General features: G+C 49.9%; 1 protein-coding gene across 1 annotated transcript in view; it reads right to left on the reverse strand.

The window, feature by feature from the left end:
• Prss12 (serine protease 12) overlaps positions 1-12012 on the reverse strand; it is a 67635-nt gene extending 55623 nt beyond the window's left edge. The window contains 1 exon segment of the mRNA XM_077803515.1: positions 11568-12012. Coding sequence (XP_077659641.1) covers positions 11568-12012 — 445 coding nt within the window.
• Positions 12013-27775: the final 15763 nt, after the last annotated feature.

Below are 27775 nucleotides of genomic sequence, written 5' to 3' on the forward strand. Positions count from 1 at the left end.
CAGGGCAGGCACAGCCTGAGGACTGCTGTCCTACACACCATGGAGTCACTAGGGCAGGCACAGCCTGAGGACTGCTGTTCCACACACCATGGAGTCACCAGGGCAGGCACAGCCTGAGGACTGCTGTTCTATACATAATGGAGTCACCAGGACAGACACAGCCTGAGGACTGCTGTTCCACACACCATGGAGTCACTCAGGGCAGGCACAGCCTGAGGACTGCTGTGCTGCACACCATGGAGTCACTAGGGCAGGCACAGCCTGAGGACTGCTGTTCTACACACCATGGATTCACTCAGGGCAGGCACAGCCTGAGGACTGCTGTTCTACACACCATGGAGTCACTAGGGCAGGCACAGCCTGAGGACTGCTGTTCCACAAACCATGGAGTCACTAAGGCAGGCACAACCTGAGGACTGCTGTTCTACACACCATGGAGTCACTCAGGGCAGGCACAGCCTGAGGACTGCTGTTCCACAAACCATGGAGTCACTAAGGCAGGCACAACCTGAGGACTGCTGTTCTACACACCATGGAGTCACTAGGGCAGACACAGCCTGAGGACTGCTGTTCTACACATCGTGGAGTCAATCACAGCAGGTACAGCCTGAGGACTGCTGTTCCACAAACCATGGAGTCACTAGGGCAGGCACAGCCTGAGGACTGCTGTTCTACACACCAAGGAGTCACTAGGATAGGCACAGCCTGAGGACTGCTGTTCTACACACCATGGAGTCACTAGGGCAGGCACAGCCTGAGGACTGCTGTTCCACACACCATGGAGTCACTCAGGGCAGGCACAGCCTGAGGACTGCTGTTCCACACACCAAGGAGTCACTAGGGCAGGCACAGCCTGAGGACTGCTGTCCTACACACCATGGAGTCACTAGGGCAGGCACAGCCTGAGGACTGCTGTTCCACACACCATGGAGTCACTAGGGCAGGCGCAGCCTGAGGACTGCTGTTCCACACACCATGGAGTCACTCAGGGCAGGCACATCCTGAGGACTGCTGTTCCACACACCATGGAGTCACTAGGGCAGGCACAGCCTGAGGACTGCTGTGCTGCACACCATGGAGTCACTAGGGCAGGTGCAGCCTGAGGACTGCTGTTCTACACACCATGGAGTCACTAGGGCAGGCACAGCCTGAGGACTGCTGTTCCACACACCATGGAGTCACTAGGGCAGGCACAGCCTGAGGACTGCTGTTCTATACACCATGGAGTCCCTAGGATAGGCACAGCCTGAGGACTGCTGTCCTACACACCATGGAGTCACTCAGGGCAGGCACAGCCTGAGGACTGCTGTGCTGCACACCATGGAGTCACTAGGGCAGGACCAGCCTGAGGACTGCTTGTTCTACACACCATGGAGTCACTCAGGGCAGGCGAAGCCTGAGGACTGCTGTTCTGTACACCATGGAGTCACTAGGGCAGGCACAGCCTGAGGACTGCTGTTCCACACACCATGGAGTCTCCAGGGCAGGCACAGCCTGAGGACAACTGTTCTACACACCATGGAGTCACCAGGGCAGGCACATCCTGAGGACTGCTGTTCTACACACCATGGAGTCACTAGGGCAGACACAGCCTGAGGACTGCTGTTCTACACATCGTGGAGTCAATCACAGCAGGTACAGCCTGAGGACTGCTGTTCCACAAACCATGGAGTCACTAAGGCAGGCACAACCTGAGGACTGCTGTTCTACACACCATGGAGTCACTCAGGGCAGACAGCCTGAGGACTGCTGTTCTGCACACCATGGAGTCACTAGGGCAGGCACAGCCTGAGGACTGCTGTTCTACACATCGTGGAGTCAATCACAGCAGGTACAGCCTGAGGACTGCTGTTCCACAAACCATGGAGTCACTAAGGCAGGCACAACCTGAGGACTGCTGTTCTGTACACCATGGAGTCACTCAAGGCAGGCACAGCCTGAGGACTGCTGTTCTGCACACCATGGAGTCCCTCAAGGCAGGTGCAGCCTGAGGACTGCTGTCCTACACACCATGGAGTCACTAGGGCAGGCACAGCCTGAGGACTGCTGTTCTACACACCATGGAGTCACTCAGGGCAGGCACAGCCTGAGGACTGCTGTTCTACACACCGTGGAGTCACTCAGGGCAGGCACAGCCTGAGGACTGCTGTTCTACACACCATGGAGTCACCCAGGGCAGGCACAGCCTGAGGACTGCTGTTCTACACACCATGGAGTCACTAGGGCAGGCACAGCCTGAGGACTGCTGTCCTACACACCAAGGAGTCACTAGGGCAGGCACAGCCTGAGGAATGCTGTTCTACACACCATGGAGTCACTAGGGCAGGCACAGCCTGAGGTCTGCTGTCCTACACACCAAGGAGTCACTAGGGCAGGCACAGCCTGAGGACTGCTGTTCTGTACACCATGGAGTCACTCAAGGCAGGCACAGCCTGAGGACTGCTGTTCTGCACACCATGGAGTCCCTCAAGGCAGGTGCAGCCTGAGGACTGCTGTCCTACACACCATGGAGTCACTAGGGCAGGCACAGCCTGAGGACTGCTGTTCTACACACCATGGAGTCACTAGGGCAGGCACAGCCTGAGGACTGCTGTCCTACACACCAAGGAGTCACTAGGGCAGGCACAGCCTGAGGACTGCTGTTCTACACACCATGGAGTCACCAGGGCAGGCACAGCCTGAGGACTGCTGTTCCACACACCATGGAGTCACTAGGGCAGGCACAGCCTGAGGACTGCTGTCCTACACACCATGGAGTCACTAGGGCAGACACAGCCTGAGGACTGCTGTTCCACACACCATGGAGTCACCAGGGCAGGCACAGCCTGAGGACTGCTGTTCTGCACACCATGGAGTCACTCAGGGCAGGCACAGCCTGAGGACTGCTGTTCTACACACCATGGAGTCACCCAGGGCAGACAGCCTGAGGACTGCTGTTCTGCACACCATGGAGTCACTAGGGCAGACACAGCCTGAGGACTGCTGTTCTACACACCATGGAGTCACCAGGGCAGGCACAGCCTGAGGACTGCTGTTCTACACACCATGGAGTCACTAGGGCAGGCGCAGCCTGAGGACTGCTGTTCTACACACCATGGAGTCACCAGGGCAGGCGCAGCCTGAGGACTGCTGTTCTACACACCATGGAGTCACTAGGGCAGGCGCAGCCTGAGGACTGCTGTCCTACACACCATGGAGTCACTAGGGCAGGCACAGCCTGAGGACTGCTGTTCCACACACCATGGAGTCACTAGGGCAGGCACAGCCTGTGGACTGCTGTTCCACACACCATGGAGTCACTAGGGCAGGTGCAGCCTGAGGACTGCTGTTCTACACACCATGGAGTCACTCAATGCAGGTGCCACCTGAGAGCTGATGTTCTGCACACCAAGGAGTCATTCAGGGCAGGTGCAGCCTGAAGACTGCACAGAGTCACTCAGAGCAAAGTACAGCCTGCTCTTCAAGCCAGGTTCACTAATTTCTCTTCTAATCCTCCTAACAGTAAACTTCTTCACATACACCTAGCTCAAATGCTTTGGTTGGGAACCATTTCTATTGCCACCATCCTGTATTGTCAAGAAAGTATCCTCCCCTTTCGGTGATCCTGCCCACTGCAGCCAAGCATGCTGCTCTGTCCCTGGGGCTGCAGCTACCATATCTGGAGTACCATATCACAACTGCACTGCTTGGAAGTCTCTCAAGTACCAATTCAATGGAAATTGTTCTAAATATTCTTGTCCTAAAGTTTTGTTAATAATTATAATTGAACACTTGAAATCTTATAAGTTATAGGTCAACTTACCAGTCATTAGAAATGTATAGACCAAACTTTTTAGGGAAAAATCCTGGGATGGCACAGGCCATGCCAACTGGCAGGACAAGAAGAAGAGCCTCAGAATTCACAAAATGAACTGCTACAGAAGAAAGTCTGCTGCCATCTAACAGCTTCAAGGCAAAAGTTCTGATGTCTAATAATGCTCAGAATCTTACTTTCCTATATCCGTGACGAAAATGTTTTAGATTACTGTCATTTTAGTTTACAATTATTTTTCTTCTATATGGATATAGCTCCAGCTTTATAAACTAAGAAAACATAAAAGTTTCTTGCTACAAAAATTTTCTTTATGGGCAACTTTGCTAGAACCAGGAATTTCCCAAACTGAGAACATTCAAGAAGCTTTTCTTTAACTGTTCTATCCCTTGCTGTCAATCCAAGGGACAGGACTGGGATTCCCTTCACAAATCTTGTTTTGCACAGTCAGGCTGCTGCTATGTGTTGATGAGTGCACCCCAGATGTCCAAGTGCTGCTCCCCTACCAGTGAGAGACCTGCAATCAGATGGATGGGCCCCAGTCCAGCATGACCGTCCTCACATGAAGGGGGACCTGGACACAGATGCACAGGGTCATCCATGTCAACAGTGTGACCCTCCCAGGGGAAGTGAGGAGAGAGCCTGCAGCAGATCCTTCCCTGGAGCCTGCAGAGCAGCAGGTCTGGCCCACATCTTGGCAGAGGACTCAAGCCTCCAGGACCCAGAGGCCTGTTTTGAGGGACTGTTTTTTGAGCCATTTAGTGTGTGGTGCTGCTCTGGCAAGTAGGAGAGCGAAGGCAGTCCTGTGGCTTTGACCCTCTTGGACAGCTGGACACACTCCTCTCCCTGCACTCCACAGTCCAGACCTGAAGAAAGACTTGGGGAGGAACCAGCAGGACAGCCACCTTCGCTCTTTCCAAAAGAAAGCAAATTAAAAGGTGTGCCAACTCAGTTGATTAAAATGTACTTACAAACGGCACACACTCCTGTGAAGAGGACAAAACCAGCAAAAACAAAGACCTGGCAGTTTTCCGAACAGAATTAGTAATGAATAGTTTTAAAATCTTTTAAAATCACTGTGGAAATGAGTTTAAAAATTCATGTCATCACACAAATATTTTTTCATCTACTACTGAACTTCACAGATGCACAGAACAATTAATTTCAGTCATTTCTATTGTTCTGGCAGGACAGAAAGAAAGCATGGTAGTAATACCAAGATACTGATCAGATCATTGACAAAAATATGCATAAATCTGTGAGCAAAATAGTGATTTCAACTTATGCACTACTTGAAAGAACAACCCATTTCATGGTGGACAATCTGGTTCACACATTTGACACCAAATTAAATACACTGCTGCTTTGTTCCAAGTACTAGGGAAAGTATGCTGAATAATCGTTTCCAACCTTAACTATGAAATATACAAAAAATTCACAGTGTCTGAAAACAACTGATTTGGGGAACTGTATTTGAATTTTTCAAGCACTATACAGGGTGTGAGGTTAATTTGGACTTTCTTTCTACACCTGGATAGTACTAAGACATGCTATTTTTTAAAAAATATTTATTTTTTTAGTTTTTGGCAGACACAACATCTTTGTTTGTTCGTGGTACTGAGGATCGAACCGGGCGCACACATGACAGGCGAGCGCACTACCGCTTGAGCCACATCCCCAGCCCCTAAGACATGCTATTCTTGTCTATAATTATATTGACCCATTACTCACATCTGTTTTAGCATTGAAAAATAGTAGATTTTATTCAAATCGTCCCAGGTCAAAATGAAATCAAATCCCTTTTCAAATGCCTAAGGGGCATTTCCCTCAACCAATATCCAGCGGAACTGTATTTGCCTCCAGAAGTTCACATCTATAATTCATATAAATTGTTCATCTTTTATTTATGTGACTACTTTTAGTGTGTGAAAAAATCCTAAATTGGCCTGGTTCAAAATAAGAAAGCATGCTCTGAATAATCAATTTTATCCACTTACATCATGCAAATCTTAGATGATCCCTGGGTTTAAAACACCACATGAGGTCATCTCCGTCTGTGGTTGCTATAAAATCATATGCAGAAGCCCAGCAGACCACTCAACAAGGGGTGTGTCCCAGAACATCTACACACAGCGTGAGTAACGGTGTCGGCACTGGCAGCAACCCTCTCTCTGTCTCCCAGAGCACATACCTTGGGGGAGGCAATGGAAAAATCATTCTCCAAACACCTTCAACATGGGGCACAAGATGCCTTCTTTATCCACCCTTGCTGCCCTTACAAGAATCCATATTTCTACCCTGTCCCTTCTGGCAATCCTAATAAGAAACATTCACGTGTGTGTGCCGGCACAGAATGCAGTGGGGGAATCTCTTTGCTCACAATAAAACTTATTAATATTGTATTGATTTGCAAGGAGGAGAGGGAGGAAAAGGTGGCTGAGGATGCAAGAATAAGCTGTCCCTGACTTCTGATATCAATGTGCCACCCACATGGCAGGGGGTTCATACCAGTCCTTCACATGGGCACAGCCTACGGAGGCCAGCTTCAGAGGACTGCACTCCCCTCACATACATTCAGAATAAAAGAAAAAGCTCATCCAACAACAGAACTAATTTTGATATCCTCAACAATTATCGAATCATTCCTTTTAGAAATAAATTTGCCAGTAATATTTGCCTGCAGATAGCATCTGAAAATAAGAAAATATGCTTTAACCACCAAACCAGGCTGTAAATGGTTTGCATCTAGACATGGATTAAAAAAAAAAAAAAGGATGTAGCACTTCCTAGTATGACTTTTTTAGCTACTTACTCTTTAATTGCATTGTTTCTCAAATACATGAACAAACCCCGAGTGTGCTCCAGAGCAGAGCCTGGTGGTGACCACACTTGCTCTGGCCTCAGGATGAGGCTGCCAAGCCAAGAAACAGCATTGTTGCCTCTTCCAGAAGAGGCACCTGCTCTTGCTTGAAAAATTCAAGTACAGGGCTGGGGATGTGGCTCAAGCGGTAGCGCACCCGTCTGGCATGCGTGCGGCCCGGGTTCGATCCTCAGCACCACATACAAACAAAGATGTTGTGTCCGCCAATAAATAAAAAATAAATATTAAAAAATTCTCTCTCACTCTCTCTTTAAAAAAAAAAAAAAGACTCAGAAACTTATTTAAAAAAAAAATTCCTGTACAGTTCTCCAAATCAGTTGTTTTCAGAGGGTCCTTGAAGTGCCCATGCGAAGAAACTCCAGACGAGTCTCCTTGCTCTCTCAAAGGAACATGCCCAAAGAGGGACCCTCTTTCTCCTGGGCACTGTTCTGTCTCTACTGAAGCCTGGGGTGCCCACCAGCCCAGGGCTGAGGCCCCACACCAAGCAGCAGAAGAGCAAGGAACAGCACGGACCACACTGCAGCTGTCCATCCACCAGACCTGGCAACATGCACAAGTCTCCCAAGTGTTCCGCTCACCCTGAGCTGGGTTCCATTCTCTGTCTTCCAAACCAACACAGCTGACGCATGCCACATCCATACCCAAATTCATGATCATCGTTTGCTTTCTCCTCCAAATGGTCCACAGACACCATTACTTCACATGTATAATTATTACATTCAATTATTACTTTAGTGTCTGCACTAGATCCATCCCATGTAAAGTACCCTGAGCTTTGTTGCTGAATATTTTATTTTGGTCCCACCAACTGGTTATAAACCAAATTACTACTGTGCAAGTTACCTTAACACCCATGACAGTGACCACAGACATAACACCCCAGACAAAATTTCATAAAAAGCAATAGTAACTGGATATCTTATTTTCTTCTTAGGAAAAAAAATTATCATCACAATGATTAAGAGTCAAATAATGCTCCAAACCTAAATATTTCACGTCTTCCTTAGGCAGATTGAGCTCAGTGTTTAAAATCCAGCCAGGAAATGTATCGGTCTGATATTGCTCATAAACTTTTCAACAACTGCTACCTAGGATCCAGACAGCAGTGAGGGAGGGGCAGCAGTCTGATCACTGTTTAATTACCTCCCTCCAAACAGCAGATGGGCTTCAGAGGACAGCGTGTGAGCTCCACCTCTGTCCACATGCCCATTCTCCCTGCGTGAATCAAGAGGTCTGGGTGGTGTTTTGGTCAGCTTTTCATTGCTATGACCAGAAGACCTGAAAGAACCATATAGAGGAGGAAATGGTCATTCTGGCTCATGGTTTCAGAGGTTCAGTCCATGGTCAGCTGACTCCATGGCTCTGAACCCAGAGCTCCTCACGGTGGGAGGGTGTGGAGGAGGAAAGAGGTGACAGGAAGCAGAGGGAGCACTCCACTCACCAGGGACAAAATAAACCCCCACAGGCACACCCCCAGTGACGCACCTGCTGACAGTTACCAGCCAGTAAATCCCTATCAGTATATTACTCCACAGAGGAGGTTACAGCCCCCACAACCTAGTCTTTTCACCCTGAATGTTCTTGCTCACCAGATCTTGGGGGGGGGGGGACCCTCCACACCTCGGCCAGTTACAGGGAGGTAACTGCATACAAGCAGATCATCGAGACGTGTCCAGGCAGATCTATGACTCACTGTGCTACCCTCTGGATCTTAACTGTCCCCCAGAAACCCGGACAGGCTTGGTCACCAGCCTGTGGTGCCATTGGGAGGTGGTGGAACCTGTAGGGGCAGGGCTTGGTGGGAGGAAGCAAGGTTGCTGGGGACTGCCCCCAAAAGACATTGGGAACCCCTGCAGTTTTTATCTTTGCCTTCGGAGCACTGCAAGGTGAGCAGCTTTCCTCCACCACTTCTCACTGCCATGGAGGCTCTGCCTCTCCACAGAACCAAAACAACAGAGCCAGGCAACCACAGCCAAGAGACACTTCCTTCCATTCAAGCTAATGATCTCGGCCCTGCATTTTATCAACCTGACCCCATCGAGTCACCAGCCACTTGAGTTGAATTCCCTCTGTTGCTTGAGAGAAAGGGTGGCTCCTGTCCCAGTGCCCAGCAAGTTGCCCCATCCGCCCTGTCAGCCTCAGCAGGAAAGGCACTGTCCGTGTGGTCAGGAGGCACCAACTCACTGTCAGGGATTGTTGGGGGGCTTGGTGAGTTGCCTGTTCATTCTTCCTGCAGGCATATGGAAATAACCTGGCCCACACTCATTTAATATCCATATTCTAGTAAACTAGCTTGTTACTGTCCCACACTGGTCAAACCGATATCAGCAGCACCATTTTCTACATCCACACCTATGCCCTATGTGCACTCTGAGCCTGGCCAGGTCACATCACCCCCAGCAGGCTAAGCTGTTCTGCATTATGGCTGACCACACTGTCTAGGAAGCTTGTGATGCCTCCCGTGGGGTTCGGACTGTGGAAGAGAGTTTTCAGCATTCAAATCCCTTAGAAATGCCAATTCTACTTCTGAAACAGCTAGAGTCACAGACTGACTCAGGGTGTCCAATCCCCAGAATGATTCTTTATCACTAATTTGCAACCTCCATGAGGCCAGGGCTCAGGCACCATCTCTCCTGCTTTAATGCCGAAGCCACTAGAATGGCAAGGCCTGCCCAGGCTCACGAGAACCCACACGGCCCAGGCTCGACTGAAATAGCATCCACATTTTCCAAAACACAAGCTTCCCGCTCCGTGGTACCTTTGTTCCCAGCGTCACTGAACTGCAAGAGCAGGAGAGCCCCACAATCAGAGCACACAGTCCTCTCAAAACAGGAGCTATGCTGAGCCAGACTGGCCACTACAGGTAGGTGGCTCTGGTTAACAGTCAGTCCATTATAGGCAACACTGCTGTCCTGGTCTTCTGAGGTGGGAAGGGCATTTACCACCCACCTTGGTGGTTTCTTTGTTCTTGTGTTCAGGCATTTAATACATTACTATGCAATGTCTGTCTCCACCCCACCCCCAGTTACTAGGACACATAGGCATTGAAAAAATTTAAATAACTATCCAACTGAAGGCCGAAGGGGTTCTGGAAATCCAGTGCCAAGCTACTCCTCTCATTAGGGATGTAAAACTCAAAGTGATATACATCTGTGAAAGAGCAGTAGATCACTATAATTTTCAAACTCTGAATTCCTTTTTTAGTATGTTTTTATATAATTTAAGAAATTGGATATTATTTTTTACACATTTAGCCCCTAATCTGTCTCCACCGTCATCTACTTATAAAACTAAAACTAATTGGAAAATGAAAAAAAAAAAAACTATCAATGCTTGCTAGACATAAAGTTTTGCTATAAATGATCTCTTACAGTAAATGAGACAATCTCAAGGCTCTTTGCTTGATACCACCTCCAACGGTTCACACCCACATGGATGTCCCTCCTGGGAACACAGTGAGTGTTGACTTCATTCTCTGGGATTAAGGACAATTGATCCCAACCTTCCTGTCACTTTGCTTCAGCTGAGGCACAGATAACAGAAAGGGCAGGGCTCCACTTCATGCAGCTCTGCCCCACCACTTGGGTGAAAAGCAGCCAATTTTTTTTTTTTTTTAAGAAGAGATTCAAACTTTGAAGAACATAAGGTTTTTAATTTCCTAGTTGTTATGGAAGATAAAAAAGCTATTATTAAACAAAACCCCAACAATTCAAAATGAAGCACCATCTTAAGGCACACTGTTATTTACATGCAAGTTATTGATGCGCTGCTTTTATTACTACCAACCTAAACCATGTTACTGAGCCCCCCACCCCATCCCCTTCACGCCATCAACTCATCCCCAGACTGGACAAAGAGCTTATAGAGCCAAATCAGACTCCAGGAAACACAGCTGCTTCCAGTCCTCCCTCGGTCCCTCTCCCTCATGCGTTGTTACCACTCTGCCACCCAAACACACCTTGTATCTCGGCCTAGGAGTTTTGCCATATTTTTCCAAACACAAACAAATGATGGGATTCAGGCAAAAATCTACCACATTTTCCCCCAAATTCAGGTCTAAAGAAAGGAAGTAAGGAAGATTGGTGGTTGTCATGTTAGATGACAATTATAGTCGATGACAATAGTACTTTTCCTTTCAAAAAGGAGTAATTGGCCACATGTAGCCCGGCTTGAGCCTGTAATCCCAGCAGCTCCAGAGGCTGAAGCAGGAGCCAGCCTCAGCAATTTACCTGGGCTCCAAGCAACTCGGCCAGACCCAGTCTCAAAAAAAAGGAGGGGGTGCTGGGGATATGGTTAAGTGCCCCTGGGTTCAATAACTGGTTAAAAAAAAAAAAGTTGAAATTGGCAACTTTGTCTCCTTGACTTTGCTTCCTTTAGGTAAATATCATAAAGCCCTCAAGGCAAACTGACCCAGAGAACAAACCAACACGCACACATCCACCTTCAGCCGGGCACACCCTTCGCCCCCCCACACACCCGCACAGGCCCCCCACAGGTACATCCACCCACACACCTGTCCACGCCCCTAGGTCCCCCACAAGCATACACGCTCATAACCTACACACACCCATGCTCCTCCGCACACCCCCCACACACCCACAGGCCCCTCACAAGCGCACAAACACCCCCAAAAGTCTCCACGCACGCGATCCAGGGAGTAGCGGAAGCCAGCGGCATCTGCAGACCCGAGCTCGGAAGCCGTCTGCGCTGACAACCTGCAGGCTCACTCCCGCTGGGACCTGCGGTGACGCACCTTCCAGGTGGCTCCGCACCACCCCACCGCAGAGAGTCCGCAGCCTTCGCTGGCCCCCGGCCGCCCACGCCCTCGCCGCCGGGGCAGCTCCTGGCCAGCACGCGCCGCGGGCCACCACTCACCGCGCCTGCAGCCGCAGTAGCCCCAGTCCGCCTTGCCGGGGGCGCTGCGGTAGAAGCACCAGGGAGGGCCCGCGCCGTCGGGGCTGCGGCAGAAGTTGTGGCGCTGCCCTCGAAGTGAAGCCCAGCCCTCCGGGGGCGGCCGCTCCAAGAAGGCGGGCACCTCCGCCCAGCGCAGACACCGGGCGCCCCGGGCCGTCTCGCTGACCCCGAGCGCGCCGGCGGGGCAGACGCCGGGGAACGGCCCGGGAGCGCGCCGGGCCTGGACGGCACGCGGGGGCGGCGGGGAAGTCCCGGGTCTCCGCTGCGGGGTGGGGCTGGGGTCCTGGTGCTGGGGACCCGCCGGGCGCGGGTGGCGGTGGTGCAGATACCCCCGCCTCGGATCCACGCTGGCCGCCTCGGGGAGAGCCCCTAGCATCAGCGCCAGCACCAGGCTGGCGAGCGTCATGGTGCCGGCGCTGCGGGGTGGGGTCCGACCCCGGGGCTCGGCGGGTGCTCCGAGGCGGAGCCGGCCCCCTCCCGGCCGGCTCACGGACGCCGCCTCCCCGCGCCTCCGGGGGCGCCGGGGCGCGAGCTCGCGGAAGGCGGGTGGGTGCGGAGTTCCGGGGGCCTCAGCGCGGACGGGGATGTGGGCCCGCGCGGGGGGAGAGCCGCAGCAGCTGCGGGTCCCCTGCCGACTCGCCACGCAGCGCTGCAGAAGTCCGGTGGGCCCGGGTCGCACTGCCCCTCCGCCTGGTCTCTATCCTGACCGCTCGTGCTTTCTCTGTTTTTCAGTCTTTAGAAAAGTGTGGATGAAAGTGGATGCAGCTCTGCCTGGCCGCCTCCCAGAGGCGACCTTATCAAAGCGCGAGGGGAGTGTTCCAGCCTTCTGCTGAGCTGGGAGCTCTTCAAGGACAGCACCACGTCTAGTTCAGCTGGGTGCCCCGTGCTTAGCCCCGCGCCCAATCAATAGGGCCGAAATTAAATTCCTGACCCGACCCAGGCAAGGAGCTGGAGCCCTCCTCTTCCCGCCTCCCCCCCCCCTCGCCTGGGACCACGCCAGTTATTTGGTTATTATTGGGAGGCCCTCTTCCTACCGAAAGTCCTCCGTAACCAGAGGATACTTCAACCATCAGGGCCTCCATCCTACTCAGACTCCATCCTCCCAGCGCCTGCCGGGTTTTGCAGGACAAGCCTTTGGGAGGTGCGCTCCGCCTGCGGCTCTTCTGTAGCCTCTGCTCCCCGAGCGGCCCTTCCACACCGACTCCGTCCAGGATTAAGTCAGCTTAGAATGTTCAAGAAGTTGACTGGGGGGAGGTTTTAGAATTTCCCGTTCAGTTGTTCTGACAATGCAGCCAGAGTGAACCGAGGAAGGGGGGGGGGCGCGGAGAACACCCCCCCCCCAGGGAAACGCAAACAAAGTCTAAAGTTTGCTGTTAGGACAGAAGTTTCAATTAGGAGCCGAATCCTTTACTCAAAAACCTGATTTTGCTTAACTTTTGTGAATCATCTTATTGGAATCCTTTTCACTCTTATTAATGAAATATTTGATTTTACTTCAGAGAGAATTGGTCTTAGAAATGCAGGAATATATTTGTTAAGTCTTTATTCAAGATTTTTGGTGCTGTTGTTCAAGATGCATTGTTTTACTTTTTACTAATATTCTTCAGGCTCCAAAAGCACAGTTAAACTGTACTTGTGGAAGAAACTGAAAGATGTGGTCTGTTTGCTTATTTTAGCAGGAATTGAGTTGGAAAACAAGTTTTAAGCATGGTGGAGATAGTGCTGATCAGTCAGCCCCTCTTCTCTGTCCTCTTTCCCACCCTGGGCTGCTTTTTGGCCCTGGAAGGCTCCTGAGATTCAGTCCACTGGCTGGCTTGGACCCTGCTCCCCCACCACATCCCCAGGATCCCAGACTTCACACTGACTGAAATGCTGTAAACACAGCCACTTCCCACACACCAACCCTCCCTTCAGAGACGGGGAGTAAAGAGAAGAAAGGGGGGCAAAAGAGAAGATTGTGGAAACTAATCTCCAGAGAGAAGCAGGGCCTAGGGCAGGGCCTGTATGGAAGAGGAACAAAAGATTCCCCAAGGCCTGCTTACACTAACAGATTGTAAGATCAATAACCTAAAAATGGAGTCACTATAGAAAACCCCCTATCTGGAGTTCATCATTTAAGTCTTAAAACATATCCTTCTCAGAAAATAAAATGGCACTTGTATAATTGGAGCATGAATCTGAGAGCCTCAATCTGGGTTTTGCTTCCTATTTTATAGTCACAGTATGACATAAATAGCTGTGTTCCTTATTTGCTACTGCCCTCCTCTGTTAACACTTTCCCTTCCTCTAGTCTTCCATTTTCCATCACAGCTACCCACATGGAGGTGTTTAGTATTTCATAGTTACTCAAACTATACACAGAAAAAGAGAAAATATGCATATGCATGTGTCTGCAAAAGGTGGTCTCACTGGCCTGGGAACAAACCTGCGCTCAGTCTGGCTGCAGACCTAAGCCATTGTGGGGCACTAGATATGCTCTCCAAGTCCCCTGAGGGGCAGCTCTCTGCGGGCGGGCCGACAGGAGCACACCCTGCAAACTGCAGAGCAGAGAACACCTGAAGGTCTACCACAGCGGCAGCACAGCCTCAGGGTCCTAATTCCAGCCCTCACAGTGTCACCTGTGCGAACCCACCTTCCAGAAGTGGGGAAGGCCAGGTGACCTCCCTTCACGCCCTGGCTCTCTACTGCACCTCAGCCACTCCCACTCTGAGCCTGGCAGGCAGGAGGCTGCCTGCTCTGCCCACTTAGCCCTGTCCCTCCGCCCTCCCCACTTTCCTTCTCAATGAAATGGGAAGAATGTCCATAAGATGTCTCCTTGAGGAGTTTGCCAAGTGTCGCGAGTGCTTTCCAGTCCTGCAGCCACACTGCGGCTGCGAGTGAGCTGCAGCCACACAAGTGAAGAGCCGATAGAGGAAAGGAAGAGCCGCTCTCAGCTGCTGGCCCGTGACTGAGGTGACAGGCACTCAGAGTTCCACCTTCCCATCAAATGCAGGAGTCCTCTTCAGAGCTTCCTGATAGTGGACCTCCACCCACTTCTTGAAAACTAACCATGAGGAATGCCTACATGCTTCAGACCTAGGAGTCCAGAAATGTCCTCTCCTCTGGGGCCAGTTGGTCCCCAGCAGAAACCCCTTACCCAGATGCACTTCTGGCTCCCATCCCGCCCCCACCCCTGCCGAGGGAACACCCTGGTCCTGCAGAGCTGGGCTCACATGGGTCATAGGGACTGCTTCAGGGCCTCAGAGCATGCTTCAGACCCCTTTGCCCGCCCCTCCCTCTGGGAGGGGGTGCAGCTCTGGGTCTGGAGGGGCAGATCCAGAACATCAACCACTCTCTGCCACGTGGGCCCCTGAGCACAGTTTCTCCCTGAGGTGTGAATGCAGATCCATCCTGACTCTCCCCACTTTTGCTCAGTGTGTTTTTCTTTGGAATCTTAGGAAGGTAATGAAGCTGAGACTGGTGTAGGCTGAGGTAAAAGGAAGGAAGAGGGGCCCTTAACTGCCAGGCCTGGCTCCCAAGAAGCTCTGCTAGGGCTTGGGCAAAGCCCAGCATGTACTTGCCTGGGACCTCATGGGACAGAGATGGGACACAAAAGTGGGAGTTAGGGACTCCACTTCCTGGTCACCATCAGCCTCGGGAGCCTCACAGGCAGGGGAGATGACAGTGCTGCGTGGCAGAGTGTGAGGACTAGAACCTCTATGCTGAGCACAGGACGCTGACCCAATGGCCACTCTTTGAGTATGCGAGGATGCTGCTTTTCCTTGAGTAAGCACGCCGCCGTCCCTCTCCCGCTTCTGACTTTCACACTGTCTGCTGGACTCAGTGTGGAAATGGCCTCACTAAACCAGTTCATGGTACTACAACCACGCTCAGGGGCGACTCGAGTGGTGCAGGTTTCAGGGGGAAAGATTTCAGACACCACACTGCGATGGCATGTGCTTCCTCACAGCCTGACCGGGGGAGCACAGAGCTGCCCGAACTCCTGCCATGTCCTTTAAAACCCATTCAAACCTCGAGGTCTCCCTCATCAAATTCTGTTCTCAGATCTGTGCCTCACTTCACATCACACACACATCGTTCCAGAATCCTCTTCACAACAGTCGACTAATGGAGAGGAGCATGCCCCCACAGCAGCTGGCCTGGAGTGGCCACTGACAGGCCATCACTGGACACATGAAGTCTGATAGCTGAACATGGATGAGGGTCCTCATGCTCTATCATGTGGAGTGTCGAGCCTAGAACAGAAGTCATGGAGCAGCAGCCAGTAGGGTGGATGTGCCATCCAGGTATGTTTTCCTTGGTACAGAATCATTTTAGAAATGGAATTTTATGTATTTTTTTAAAAAATTAGTGGTTAATATAAAATCAAAGTTTACTAGCTTCCCTTGCACATCTGTTAGAATGCTTTTGACTGCGAGTCAAAGAACCCTCAACTCACACTGCCTTTACAAAGGCCTGGGTGCTCTCAGACCATTTATGAGATTCCTGGGATTGATTGCTTTAGGGTCTAACTGTGCTATTGGGGTCTCAGACTCCTTTTTTCTCTCTGTTTGGCCATCTTAATGTTGGCTTCATCTGCAGAAAGCCAGCAAATGTCAAGACTGAGCCTCTGTTCAGAGAATAAAGAGACTTGTTCTTTCTGAGCCTCTCTTATAGAAGCAAAATATCTTTCCTGGAAGTTGCCCCTGGCCTGTGGGCTAGAACTGGGTCACATGTCTCTCCACGAAACATTCCCTGGCAAGAAGAGACACTTCCACTGCTTGGCTTGGAGTCACTGCCTAGGGCACGATCGATGCTTGGAAATACCTACCGGCCCCTGTGTACCACACCGTAAAAAGCCAAAGGTCTGGCCGTGTTGCAACCAAGTTCCACAGAGTGACAAATGTCTATAGCTTCCCCATCTTTGGACCTAGAGAACAGTCTCTGCTCTCCATGGGCCCCACACCTGGCCTTTGTCAGAATTTGGTTTGCCACACCTTGTTCATACTTCTTCATCTGGGGAATTTCAGCTGTTTTGATGTTTGTGGGTACCTGAGCCTATAGATTCCCTAATGGTGAATGGATAATGGTGATAGTTGTCTATAGTGATGTGACAAGCTGTCCCGTAACTTAGTGGCTTAAAACAAGAAGTCTTTATTAGGTAGAGGGTCTCTGGTCTAATTCCGAAGTCTTTGATCCACTTTGAGTTGAGTTTTGTGCATGGTGACAGACCGGGGATTAGTTTCATTTTGCTTCATGTGGATTTCCAGTTTTCCCAGTACCATTTGTTGAAGAGGCTAACTTTTCTCCAATGTATGTTTTTGGCGCCCTTGTCTAGTATGAGATAACTGTGTTTATGTAGGTTTGTCTCTGTTTTTTCTATTCTGTACCATTGGTCTACATGTCTATTTATACACACACACACACACACACACACACACACACATATATATACCTTTTATATTACTATAGCTTTGTAGTATAGTTTTAGGTCTGGTATTGTGATACCTCCTATTTCACTCTTCTCGCTAAGGATTGCTTTGGCTATTCTGGGTCTCTTTTTTTTCCAAATTAATTTCATGATTACTTTTTCTATTTCTATAGGAATTCTAATTGGAATCATATCCAATCTGTATAGCACTTTTGGTAGTATGGTTATTTTGACAATATGAATTCTGCCTATCCAAAAGCATGAGAGATCTTTCTATCTTCTAAAGTCTTCTTCAATTTTTTTCTTCAGTGTTTTGTATTTTTCATTGTAGAGGTCTTTCACCTCTTTTGTTAAATTGATTCCCAAGTATTTTATTTTATTTTATTATTTTTGAGGCTATTATGAATGGGGTATTTTCCTAATTTATCACTGATATATAGAAATGCAGTATGTATATTCCTTAGAAAACTTTGAATGGAACCACCATTTGACCCAGCTATCCCACTCCTCTGTCTTTACCTTTGGGTAAAGGACTTAAAATCAGCATACTACAGGGATGCAGCCACATTAATGTTTATAGCAGCTCAATTCACAAAAGCTAAACTGTGGAGCCAACCTAGGTGTCCCTCAGTAGATAAATGGATAAAGAAACTGTGGCATATACTCAATGGAATATTACTCAGCAAGAAAAAGAATAAAATTATGGCATTTGCAGGTAAATGGATGGAGTTGGAGAATATCATGCTAAGCGAAGTAAGTCAATCCCCAAAAAACAGAGGCTGAATGTTCTCTCTGATGAGTGGATGCTGATACATAATGAGGTGGGGGGCATGGGGAAAATGGAGGAACTTTGATTGGGCAAAGGAGGAGGAGGGGAGAGGGTGGGAGGGTCATGGGGGCAGGAAAGATGGTGGAATGAGATGGACTTTATTACCTTAGGTACCTGTATGACTGCACATATGGTGCCACACTCTATCGTGCACAACCAGAGAAATGAAAAGTTGTGCTCTGCTTGTGTACAATGAATCAAAGTGCATTCTGCTGTCATATGTAGCTAATTTGAATAAACAAATAAGTGAATTTATTTTTTTTTTTTAAGAAAGAAGCCTTTATTATTGCAGAGCTTCTGAGGCTTGGCACCTGGGAGCGGCTGTTCTTGGTATTTTGGCTCCAGGCAATGACATTCAGTTAGGATGTAAGTGAACCACAGTCACCTGAGGGCCTGCCCGGCTGGAGGACCTGCTCTGAGATTGTCCACCTGTGCTTCTCGGCCACTCACAGCAAGTAACAGCTTCCCTTGGTGAGGCTGGACCCAGAGAGCCATCAATGCAGATGCCACCAGGGCTGGAGGATGTCCCTCCAGAAATGGAACCGTGGCTTCTGCTTCGTCCTGTGGCTCAGAGTCTATGTGCCCTGGCACGCGGCAGGAAGAGACCACACAAGGATGTGAATTCTAGAAGATGAAGGTCATGGGGCTGTCTTTTAGGCTGGCTGCCACAGCTGTGTCCTGCAAAATTACTCTGAAAAGAGCATATAAAGATAAAGTTTACTAGCTTCCCTTGCACATCTGTTAGAACGCTTTTGGCTGCAAGTAAAATAACCCTCAACTCAAATTACCTTTAAATAAGGCTCTTTAGAGGACTCTGTGGTCTCAGACTTTCCAAGCACTAAGATTCCCAGGACTGATTGTGTTGGGGTTTCTTAGTGTGGCCATGAGTTTTCCAAATGCTGAATATTACTGTCAACTAAGTTGACAGTAAATAAGTTAGTTACAGGGCCAGCTCCAAGCAGAGGTGATTTCATCTCACAATTTCATCTCCCACCCCATTTTATGAGCAGACTCAGTCTTTGTTATTCAGTTGCAAGAAAATAAGATTCTACCAATGAAATCAGACATCCAGACTCCCAGCAGAAGCTCTAATGTACCAGCTGCCTGATGAGACTGGTTGTGTCCGCCAGTCTGCAGCTATCAACATCTTAACATGGATGGAAGACAGCAAGCGATGGGCAGAGGGATCTGGCAGGGATTTGGGTAAAGGCAAGGAAAACAACGGTGAGGTCATTGGTATTAGAATATTGCTAGAGACAAAGAAACACATGGGAACCAGCTCCAGTCCAACTGCTAAGGTCGCCAAGCTTGTCCAGTTAAATCACCTTGGGCATTTGTAACACAGCAATCTCGGCCACACACATTCCTGAGGCTTACCCATGCACCTTTTCCCAAACAAACAAAAATCCCAGAGCATCACAGGGCTTGTATTTTCCACCGTACAACCATGACAACTAGAAACAGCTGGCCCAGCTGAATTCAGCCAGAATTTCTTTTTTCCCCTCTTGCATGAAATAGTTACATTGTGAAGGACACACACAATGTACTGAAAGATTGATATAGCTTTCAGACAAAGACTCATTGGCAGTATTTATAGCTGATTGTGTAATTAAAAAAACCTCAGGGCATGACGCTATCCTTGACTGGTCTTATTTTTAGAAGGCTTAGAAATCTCTCCACATGTAAAAAGCCTCGCCTGTGACTCAAAGCTCTTTGTTATCAAGTGGTCATTAGAAAGATGTAGGTGGGCATGGCACCAGACATCTGTCATGCTGGAGCCACAGCTGGGCTTGAGGAGGTGCCTTGTGCCCACTCCTGCAGGCACCTGTGGAGAACTCGTCTTCAGATAAATTTTAAGCTAAATATTTCAAGGACCCCACAACATCTTTGAGTGACAGTAACCAGTGTACCCTAAGTAGCTCAGCCAGGCATCTCATGAGTAAAACAGATGGAAGACCCAACAAACAGATCTCTTGAAATGGAAAAGTTTATGGTATTTAAACACTGAAAATTGGTGCAAGAAAAAAGGGAAGCCCTCCCCCTTCCACGGTTTCCACCTCTTGGTCCCCTTCTTCCTCCAGGAGAAGTCCTTTCTGCTGTCCTTTAATAAAGCTTCTACTTGCCAGTCTGAAAAGAAAGAAAGAAAGGAAGGAAGGAAGGAAGGGAGAGAGAGAGAGAGAGAGAGAGAGAGAGAGAGAGAGAGAGAGAGAGAGGGAGGGAGGGAGGGAGGGAGGGAGGGAGGGAGGGAGGGAGAGAGAGAGAGAGAGAGAGAGAGAGAGAGAGAGAGAGAGAGAGAAAGGGAGGAAGGGAGGAAGGGAGGAAGGGAAGAAAGAGGAAAATTGGTGCAAACTCTGAACAAGGGCATGAGTCTCCCACAGACAGGGGAGGAGAGTTTCAGTTTCCCTGTGTTCAGAACTGTCTTTGGAAGTTATGATTTTGCACTTTGTAACTTTCTCAAGTGAGGATGCAGAGTAAACATACCTCCAACATCGACATGCAGCTGTGAATCTTGAAGGAGCCTTTGCCCACTCTGTGTTTATTCTAGGCAAGTCCTTTAGGGCGCCCTTGCATCTCATGCACCTGGATCCCCCTGCTTTAGCAGAAGCTTCTTGGTAGGTATTTTTCATGATCTCTGTCCCCGCCTCTTACCTGGTCCTCCTGACCTCAGGGGATGAGTAGCTTTGCCAGATGGTTGTGGTAATAAATGCACAGGACACAATGGGATGCAGGGCTTTTCTCCTGGAAATCGGGTAGCTTTCCCTGGGAAAAGTTAATAAATACAAAGAAAACTGACTGTTCAGAACGTTTTTATTTTCCTACAAACACACGTTTCACTATATTTCTCACTTCTGACTCTGGGGACACAGATTGGCTTTAGCAGTTCTACAGGCATTGAACCTGGGGACTGTGAACTTCATGGTTTATAAAAGTGTCTAGGGGGAACTTGTCTTCAGATACAGTCTGGACCTTGAGGACTTGCTTGGAGGTTCTGGCAGGGCAGTGTAGCTACTCAAGTACCTTTGACAGAAGAATGGTCCTCTGCAGGAGGTCTGCTCTCCACCATGTGCTCAGCAGTGAGGGGGGGACTCACATGGAGAGGGAGGGAGGAAGGGGACACCACCCAGCCAGCAGGTCAACCGTGACACAGATGTCACACCAGATTGTCCTCCAGATTGCCCTCCAGCAACAACTGGAAACCTCCTGAAGTGGCTGGGGAAATTCATGCAGATGCTGAATCCATCAGAGCAGTGCTGACCAGCCGCCCTGTTCCCAACTCCAACTCCCACACACAGCGTTCATGACTGGCAGGACATGAATGTCTTAACAGCAGTAAAACTTGCAGTTTTAAATCAGCAAAAATGAAGAATATGCTACATTCAGGAGAAACGAATGGATCAGACATTTGGGAAGTTATAAAGTTGAAAAAAGACATTATTAACAGTACTGATAAATTTTTTTAAACTTTTTTTTTTAGTTGTCGATAGACCTTTATTTTATTTATATATTTTATGGGGTGCTGAGAGTGAACCCAGTGCCTCACATGCCAAGCAAGTGCACTATCACTGAGCCCAGCCCAGCCCTGACAGTAGTGCTAAATTTAAAAGAGAGAGATTTTATTAATCATCCTGATATATTTCAAAGAGAAATGCTTATTACACTTGATTATTTACAAACCTCAGTGACTCTAAAGAGTTGAGAATTTTTATGATTGCTTATATTTTATTTGCAAGGAATAGAGCCAATTGTCTTCTCTTTCATTAGACCTCAGTATCACCTGTTCCAAACTAAACTCTGTTGTGAATGCCAAATTGAATTTTAGACGAACTAATGAGGCACAAACCATATAGAAGAAATATAAATAACAAATCTAATACATAAATTCTGGGTTTTAAAATGCACCCTTATTCTTTTGATTGAGTGCTGAACCTAGCTCATAGTCAAAGCTTCAGCAAGTAGTGTATAGGCAGGGGAAGAGCCAAAGTGAGCATTTTGACAATTCAAAAAATCGACATTGACTGCTCAAGAACCTGCTCTAAGTGCGTTATTAATCACTTATTAACATATGTTCATTAATCCTGAAAAAATCCTTTACCACAGACTTCATTCATCTCACTGAGAGGAAAACAGAAGAGAACACTGAGGGTCAGAGAGTTCAGTGTTCTTGCCCAAGTCTATGCAGATAGACGATGGAGGTGACATATGGAGGCAAGCCCTTAACCACTTGCAGAACAGAAACAGTTTCATTTTTAATCAGATCACCCTAATTCTTACCTTCAACTGTAGAATCCAGGACAGATGCATTACTCATTGTTTCTCAAAGGCAAAGACAAAGACCCTAATAGAATTAGCTAACCTACAAGGTATTAGACGGGACACCAGAATCAGGGCTGGGTGGTTGCCATGCAGCACAGCAGACCAGAAGACCTGAGATTCTCCAGGCTCCGGAGACTGCATTTGTCTTCTGGGTTCTGACTCTTGAGCACAAGCTAGGTGTGAAGCTTGGCCCATTGGGAAGATGGAGACCAAATGGAAACAATCCTACAGGTTCTGAGTGTGCCTGCGCTGGGCCATGAGCCTGCTGGTTGTGGGAAGGGAGAGGGAGGTAGGGCTGTACAGCACCAGCTGTGGCCCAGCTCGCCTGGCTGTTTAGACAGGCAGAACATGTCCAAGAGAGAAGTGCGGGGTTCATGAATTCCTCTTGTTGAAAATAATATCGAGTTATTTGAAAACTGCTGGCTGCCAACAGAAGCATCTCAAATAACTTTGTACCTGTTATGAGACATAGCTGTTAAGCACCAAGACACCAGAGTGGCCAGAACAAATCTGGGCTGGAACCTGTCACTTGTATGGATGACATCAGCAGGCTGCTGGGCTGCGTGGGTGAGTTACCTGTCTGTGCACCGAGAAGGAACTCACAACACCACAGGGAAGATGAGACAATGGAGTGTCAGATTAGCACCCCAAAGATGTCGGTTTGGAGTAAGTGGTGGGTGCTTATATCATTAAAAATACTATGTTAAGGGCTGGGGATGTGGCTCAAGCGGTAGCGCGCTCACCTGGCATGCGTGCGGCCCGGGTTTGATCCTCAGCACCATATACAAAGATGTTGTGTCCGCCGAAAACTAAAAAATAAATGTTAAAAAAAATTCTCTCTCTCTCTCTCTCTCTCTCCTCTCTCTCTCTCTCTCTCTCTCTCTCTCTTTAAAAAAAAAAAAGTCCTGTGTTAAAATGTAAGTACAAAGTGAGAACCCTAAAGCTCAGGTGAAGGCTGAGGTAAGGACACAGACTTCTCCCGATTGCTTTCCACTGGTTTGTGGTTTGGCCACACAATGGACAACTTGACTGTCCCCAGAAAGACTGAAGAAAGGTGACCCGTGCACAGGACAATAAGTCTCAGGGTAGGTGACAATGAGATGAAGCCTGCCCGAACCAGGTAACTCATGGGCTCTCTGCGCTCACAAAGCTGCTGCTCGAGTATAAGCAAAACAATCTCCTATCAAGGGGAATATTAATCCATAAATGAAATGCTCCCTGAGAGCTTCTGGGCTGGATGATTTCAGTCACGCTCTGTAGGAGGACATTTCCATCAGGGACAGATGGAAAGAGTAAACTGCACCTGCCCTGAGTGACTCAACGGTGTAAGAGCAGAAGTTCTCAGACTGCGCCTGCCCTGAGTGACTCCAGGGTGTAAGAGCAGCAGTCCTCAGACTGTGCCTGCCCTGAGTGACTCCATGGTGTACAGAGCAGCAGTCCTCAGACTGCACCTGCCCTGAGTGACTCCATGGTGTACAGAGCAGAAGTTCTCAGACTGTGCCTGCCCTGAGTGACTCCATGGTGTAAGAGCAGAAGTTCTCAGACTGCACCTGCCCTGAGTGACTCCATGGTGTACACAGCAGAAGTTCTCAGACTGCGCCTGCCCTGAGTGACTCCACTGTGTAAGAGCAGAAGTTCTCAGACTGCACCTGCCCTGAGTGACTCCATGGTGTAAGAGCAGAAGTTCTCAGACTGCGCCTGCCCTGAGTGACTCCAAGGTGTAAGAGCAGAAGTTCTCAGACTGCACCTGCCCTGAGTGACTCCACGGTGTAAGAGCAGAAGTTCTCAGACTGCGCCTGCCCTGAGTGACTCCACTGTGTAAGAGCAGAAGTTCTCAGACTGCACCTGCCCTGAGTGACTCCATGGTGTACAGAGCAGAAGTCCTCAGACTGCGCCTGCCCTGAGTGACTCCACGGTGTAAGAGCAGAAGTTCTCAGACTGCGCCTGCCCTGAGTGACTCCAGGGTGTAAGAGCAGAAGTTCTCAGACTGCGCCTGCCCTGAGTGACTCCATGGTGTACAGAGCAGAAGTCCTCAGACTGCGCCTGCCCTGAGTGACTCCACGGTGTAAGAGCAGAAGTTCTCAGACTGCGCCTGCCCTGAGTGACTCCAGGGTGTAAGAGCAGAAGTTCTCAGACTGTGCCTGCCCTGAGTGACTCCATGGTGTACAGAGCAGAAGTCCTCAGACTGCGCCTGCCCTGAGTGACTCCACGGTGTACAGAGCAGAAGTTCTCAGACTGTGCCTGCCCTAAGTGACTCCACGGTGTGAGAGCAGAAGTTCTCAGACTGCGCCTGCCCTGAGTGACTCCATGTGTACAGAGCAGAAGTTCTCAGACTGCGCCTGCCCTGAGTGACTCCACAGTGTAAGAGCAGAAGTTCTCAGACTGCGCCTGCCCTGAGTGACTCCATAGTGTAAGAGCAGAAGTTCTCAGACTGCGCCTGCCCTGAGTGACTCCACGGTGTACAGAGCAGAAGTCCTCAGACTGCGCCTGCCCTGAGTGACTCCACGGTGTAAGAGCAGAAGTTCTCAGACTGCGCCTGCCCTAGTGACTCCACGGTGTAAGAGCAGAAGTTCTCAGACTGCGCCTGCCCTAGTGACTCCACGGTGTAAGAGCAGAAGTCCTCAGACTGCGCCTGCCCTGAGTGACTCCACAGTGTACAGAGCAGAAGTTCTCAGACTGCGCCTGCCCTGAGTGACTCCATGGTGTACAGAGCAGAAGTCCTCAGACTGCGCCTGCCCTGAGTGACTCCACGGTGTAAGAGCAGAAGTTCTCAGACTGCGCCTGCCCTGAGTGACTCCAAGGTGTAAGAGCAGAAGTTCTCAGGTTGTGCCTGCCCTGAGTGACTCCACGGTGTAAGAGCAGAAGTTCTCAGACTGCGCCTGCCCTGAGTGACTCCATGGTGTACAGAGCAGAAGTCCTCAGACTGCGCCTGCCCTGAGTGACTCCATGGTGTACAGAGCAGAAGTTCTCAGGTTGTGCCTGCCCTGAGTGACTCCACGGTGTAAGAGCAGAAGTCCTCAGACTGCGCCTGCCCTGAGTGACTCCACGGTGTAAGAGCAGAAGTTCTCAGGTTGTGCCTGCCCTGAGTGACTCCACGGTGTACAGAGCAGAAGTCCTCAGACTGCGCCTGCCCTGAGTGACTCCACGGTGTACAGAGCAGAAGTTCTCAGACTGCACCTGCCCTGAGTGACTCCACGGTGTAAGAGCAGAAGTTCTCAGACTGCACCTGCCCTGAGTGACTCCACGGTGTACAGAGCAGAAGTTCTCAGACTGCACCTGCCCTGAGTGACTCCACGGTGTAAGAGCAGAAGTCCTCAGACTGCGCCTGCCCTGAGTGACTCCACGGTGTACAGAGCAGAAGTTCTCAGACTGCACCTGCCCTGAGTGACTCCACGGTGTACAGAGCAGAAGTTCTCAGACTGTGCCTGCCCTGAGTGACTCCACGGTGTAAGAGCAGAAGTTCTCAGACTGCGCCTGCCCTGAGTGACTCCACGGTGTAAGAGCAGAAGTTCTCAGACTGCGCCTGCCCTGAGTGACTCCACGGTGTAAGAGCAGAAGTCCTCAGACTGCGCCTGCCCTGAGTGACTCCATGGTGTACAGAGCAGGAGTTCTCAGACTGCGCCTGCCCTGAGTGACTCCACGGTGTAAGAGCAGAAGTTCTCAGACTGCGCCTGCCCTGAGTGACTCCATGGTGTAAGAGCAGAAGTTCTCAGACTGCGCCTGCCCTGAGTGACTCCACGGTGTAAGAGCAGAAGTTCTCAGACTGCGCCTGCCCTGAGTGACTCCATGGTGTACAGAGCAGAAGTTCTCAGACTGAGCCTGCCCTGAGTGACTCCATGGTGTACAGAGCAGAAGTTCTCAGACTGCGCCTGCCCTGAGTGACTCCATGTGTACAGAGCAGAAGTTCTCAGACTGCGCCTGCCCTGAGTGACTCCATGGTGTACAGAGCAGAAGTTCTCAGACTGCACCTGCCCTGAGTGACTCCACGGTGTAAGAGCAGAAGTTCTCAGACTGCGCCTGCCCTGAGTGACTCCATGGTGTACAGAGCAGAAGTTCTCAGACTGCGCCTGCCCTGAGTGACTCCATGGTGTACAGAGCAGAAGTTCTCAGACTGCACCTGCCCTGAGTGACTCCACGGTGTAAGAGCAGAAGTTCTCAGACTGCGCCTGCCCTGAGTGACTCCATGGTGTACAGAGCAGAAGTCCTCAGAATGCGCCTGCCCTGAGTGACTCCACGGTGTAAGAGCAGAAGTTCTCAGACTGCGCCTGCCCTGAGTGACTCCACGGTGTAAGAGCAGAAGTTCTCAGACTGCGCCTGCCCTGAGTGACTCCACAGTGTACAGAGCAGAAGTTCTCAGACTGCACCTGCCCTGAGTGACTCCACGGTGTAAGAGCAGAAGTTCTCAGACTGCGCCTGCCCTGAGTGACTCCATGGTGTAAGAGCAGAAGTTCTCAGACTGCGCCTGCCCTGAGTGACTCCACGGTGTAAGAGCAGAAGTTCTCAGACTGCGCCTGCCCTGAGTGACTCCATGGTGTACAGAGCAGGAGTTCTCAGATTGTGCCTGCCCTGAGTGACTCCACGGTGTAAGAGCAGAAGTTCTCAGACTGCGCCTGCCCTGAGTGACTCCATGGTGTAAGAGCAGAAGTTCTCAGACTGCGCCTGCCCTGAGTGACTCCACCGTGTAAGAGCAGAAGTTCTCAGACTGCGCCTGCCCTGAGTGACTCCACGGTGTACAGAGCAGGAGTTCTCAGATTGTGCCTGCCCTGAGTGACTCCACGGTGTACAGAGCAGAAGTTCTCAGACTGCGCCTGCCCTGAGTGACTCCACGGTGTACAGAGCAGAAGTTCTCAGACTGCGCCTGCCCTGAGTGACTCCACGGTGTACAGAGCAGAAGTCCTCAGGTTGTGCCTGCCCTGAGTGACTCCACGGTGTGCAGAGCAGCAGTCCTCAGGTTGCGTTGACCTCAAGTTAGTCCATTTTGTTAAGTTGTAGTTTGCCATGAGCTGCTCCATTTTGAGTAGGATGATTTATATCTTGTTTCAGGCTATGTCTTGTTTCTAGAAGTAACAGCTCCCATCTGCCCAGCAGCAGAATAAGGCACAAAGTGATAAATAACTTTTGTGTGCCAACGCATCAACCTAAACCTGGAGCACCTGGATTTGTGGCATCCCAGTCATGTCAGGACCCCACACAGAGGAGCTCCTCCACTTCATCAGACACAACACTGTTCACTCAAGACCCAGAAAAGAGGAGCACCCTCCCACCAAGGCTGGACTCAGCTGTCACCTTGTCACTCATCACCAGCGTTGCCCAGGCAAATTGCCACAGCAACAAACCTCTGATTTCCTGTTCCTGTCAGGCTTCAGCCTGCTTTTCTTGCCCACAGAGACCACACCTGGCCCAGTCTGAGCTGATGCTCCAAGCTGGCCTTCTGATCCTTAAACTGCCATCGATCTGGACCTTGCTGTGACAGCTCTGCAGAGGGTGGGGGCTGTCCAAGGTGGTGGGCCAGGGAGGCAGCATTATCTGTCACTCCATGACGTGGTCTCAACTTGTGGAAAAACTGCTTCTCTGGGAGTGACAGAGGACCCTTCACAGCTGGTCCCATGTAGGGAT

The sequence above is a fragment of the Urocitellus parryii genome, chromosome 10 (genome assembly GCF_045843805.1).
Source record: "Urocitellus parryii isolate mUroPar1 chromosome 10, mUroPar1.hap1, whole genome shotgun sequence".
Classification (NCBI taxonomy): Eukaryota; Metazoa; Chordata; class Mammalia; order Rodentia; family Sciuridae; genus Urocitellus; species Urocitellus parryii.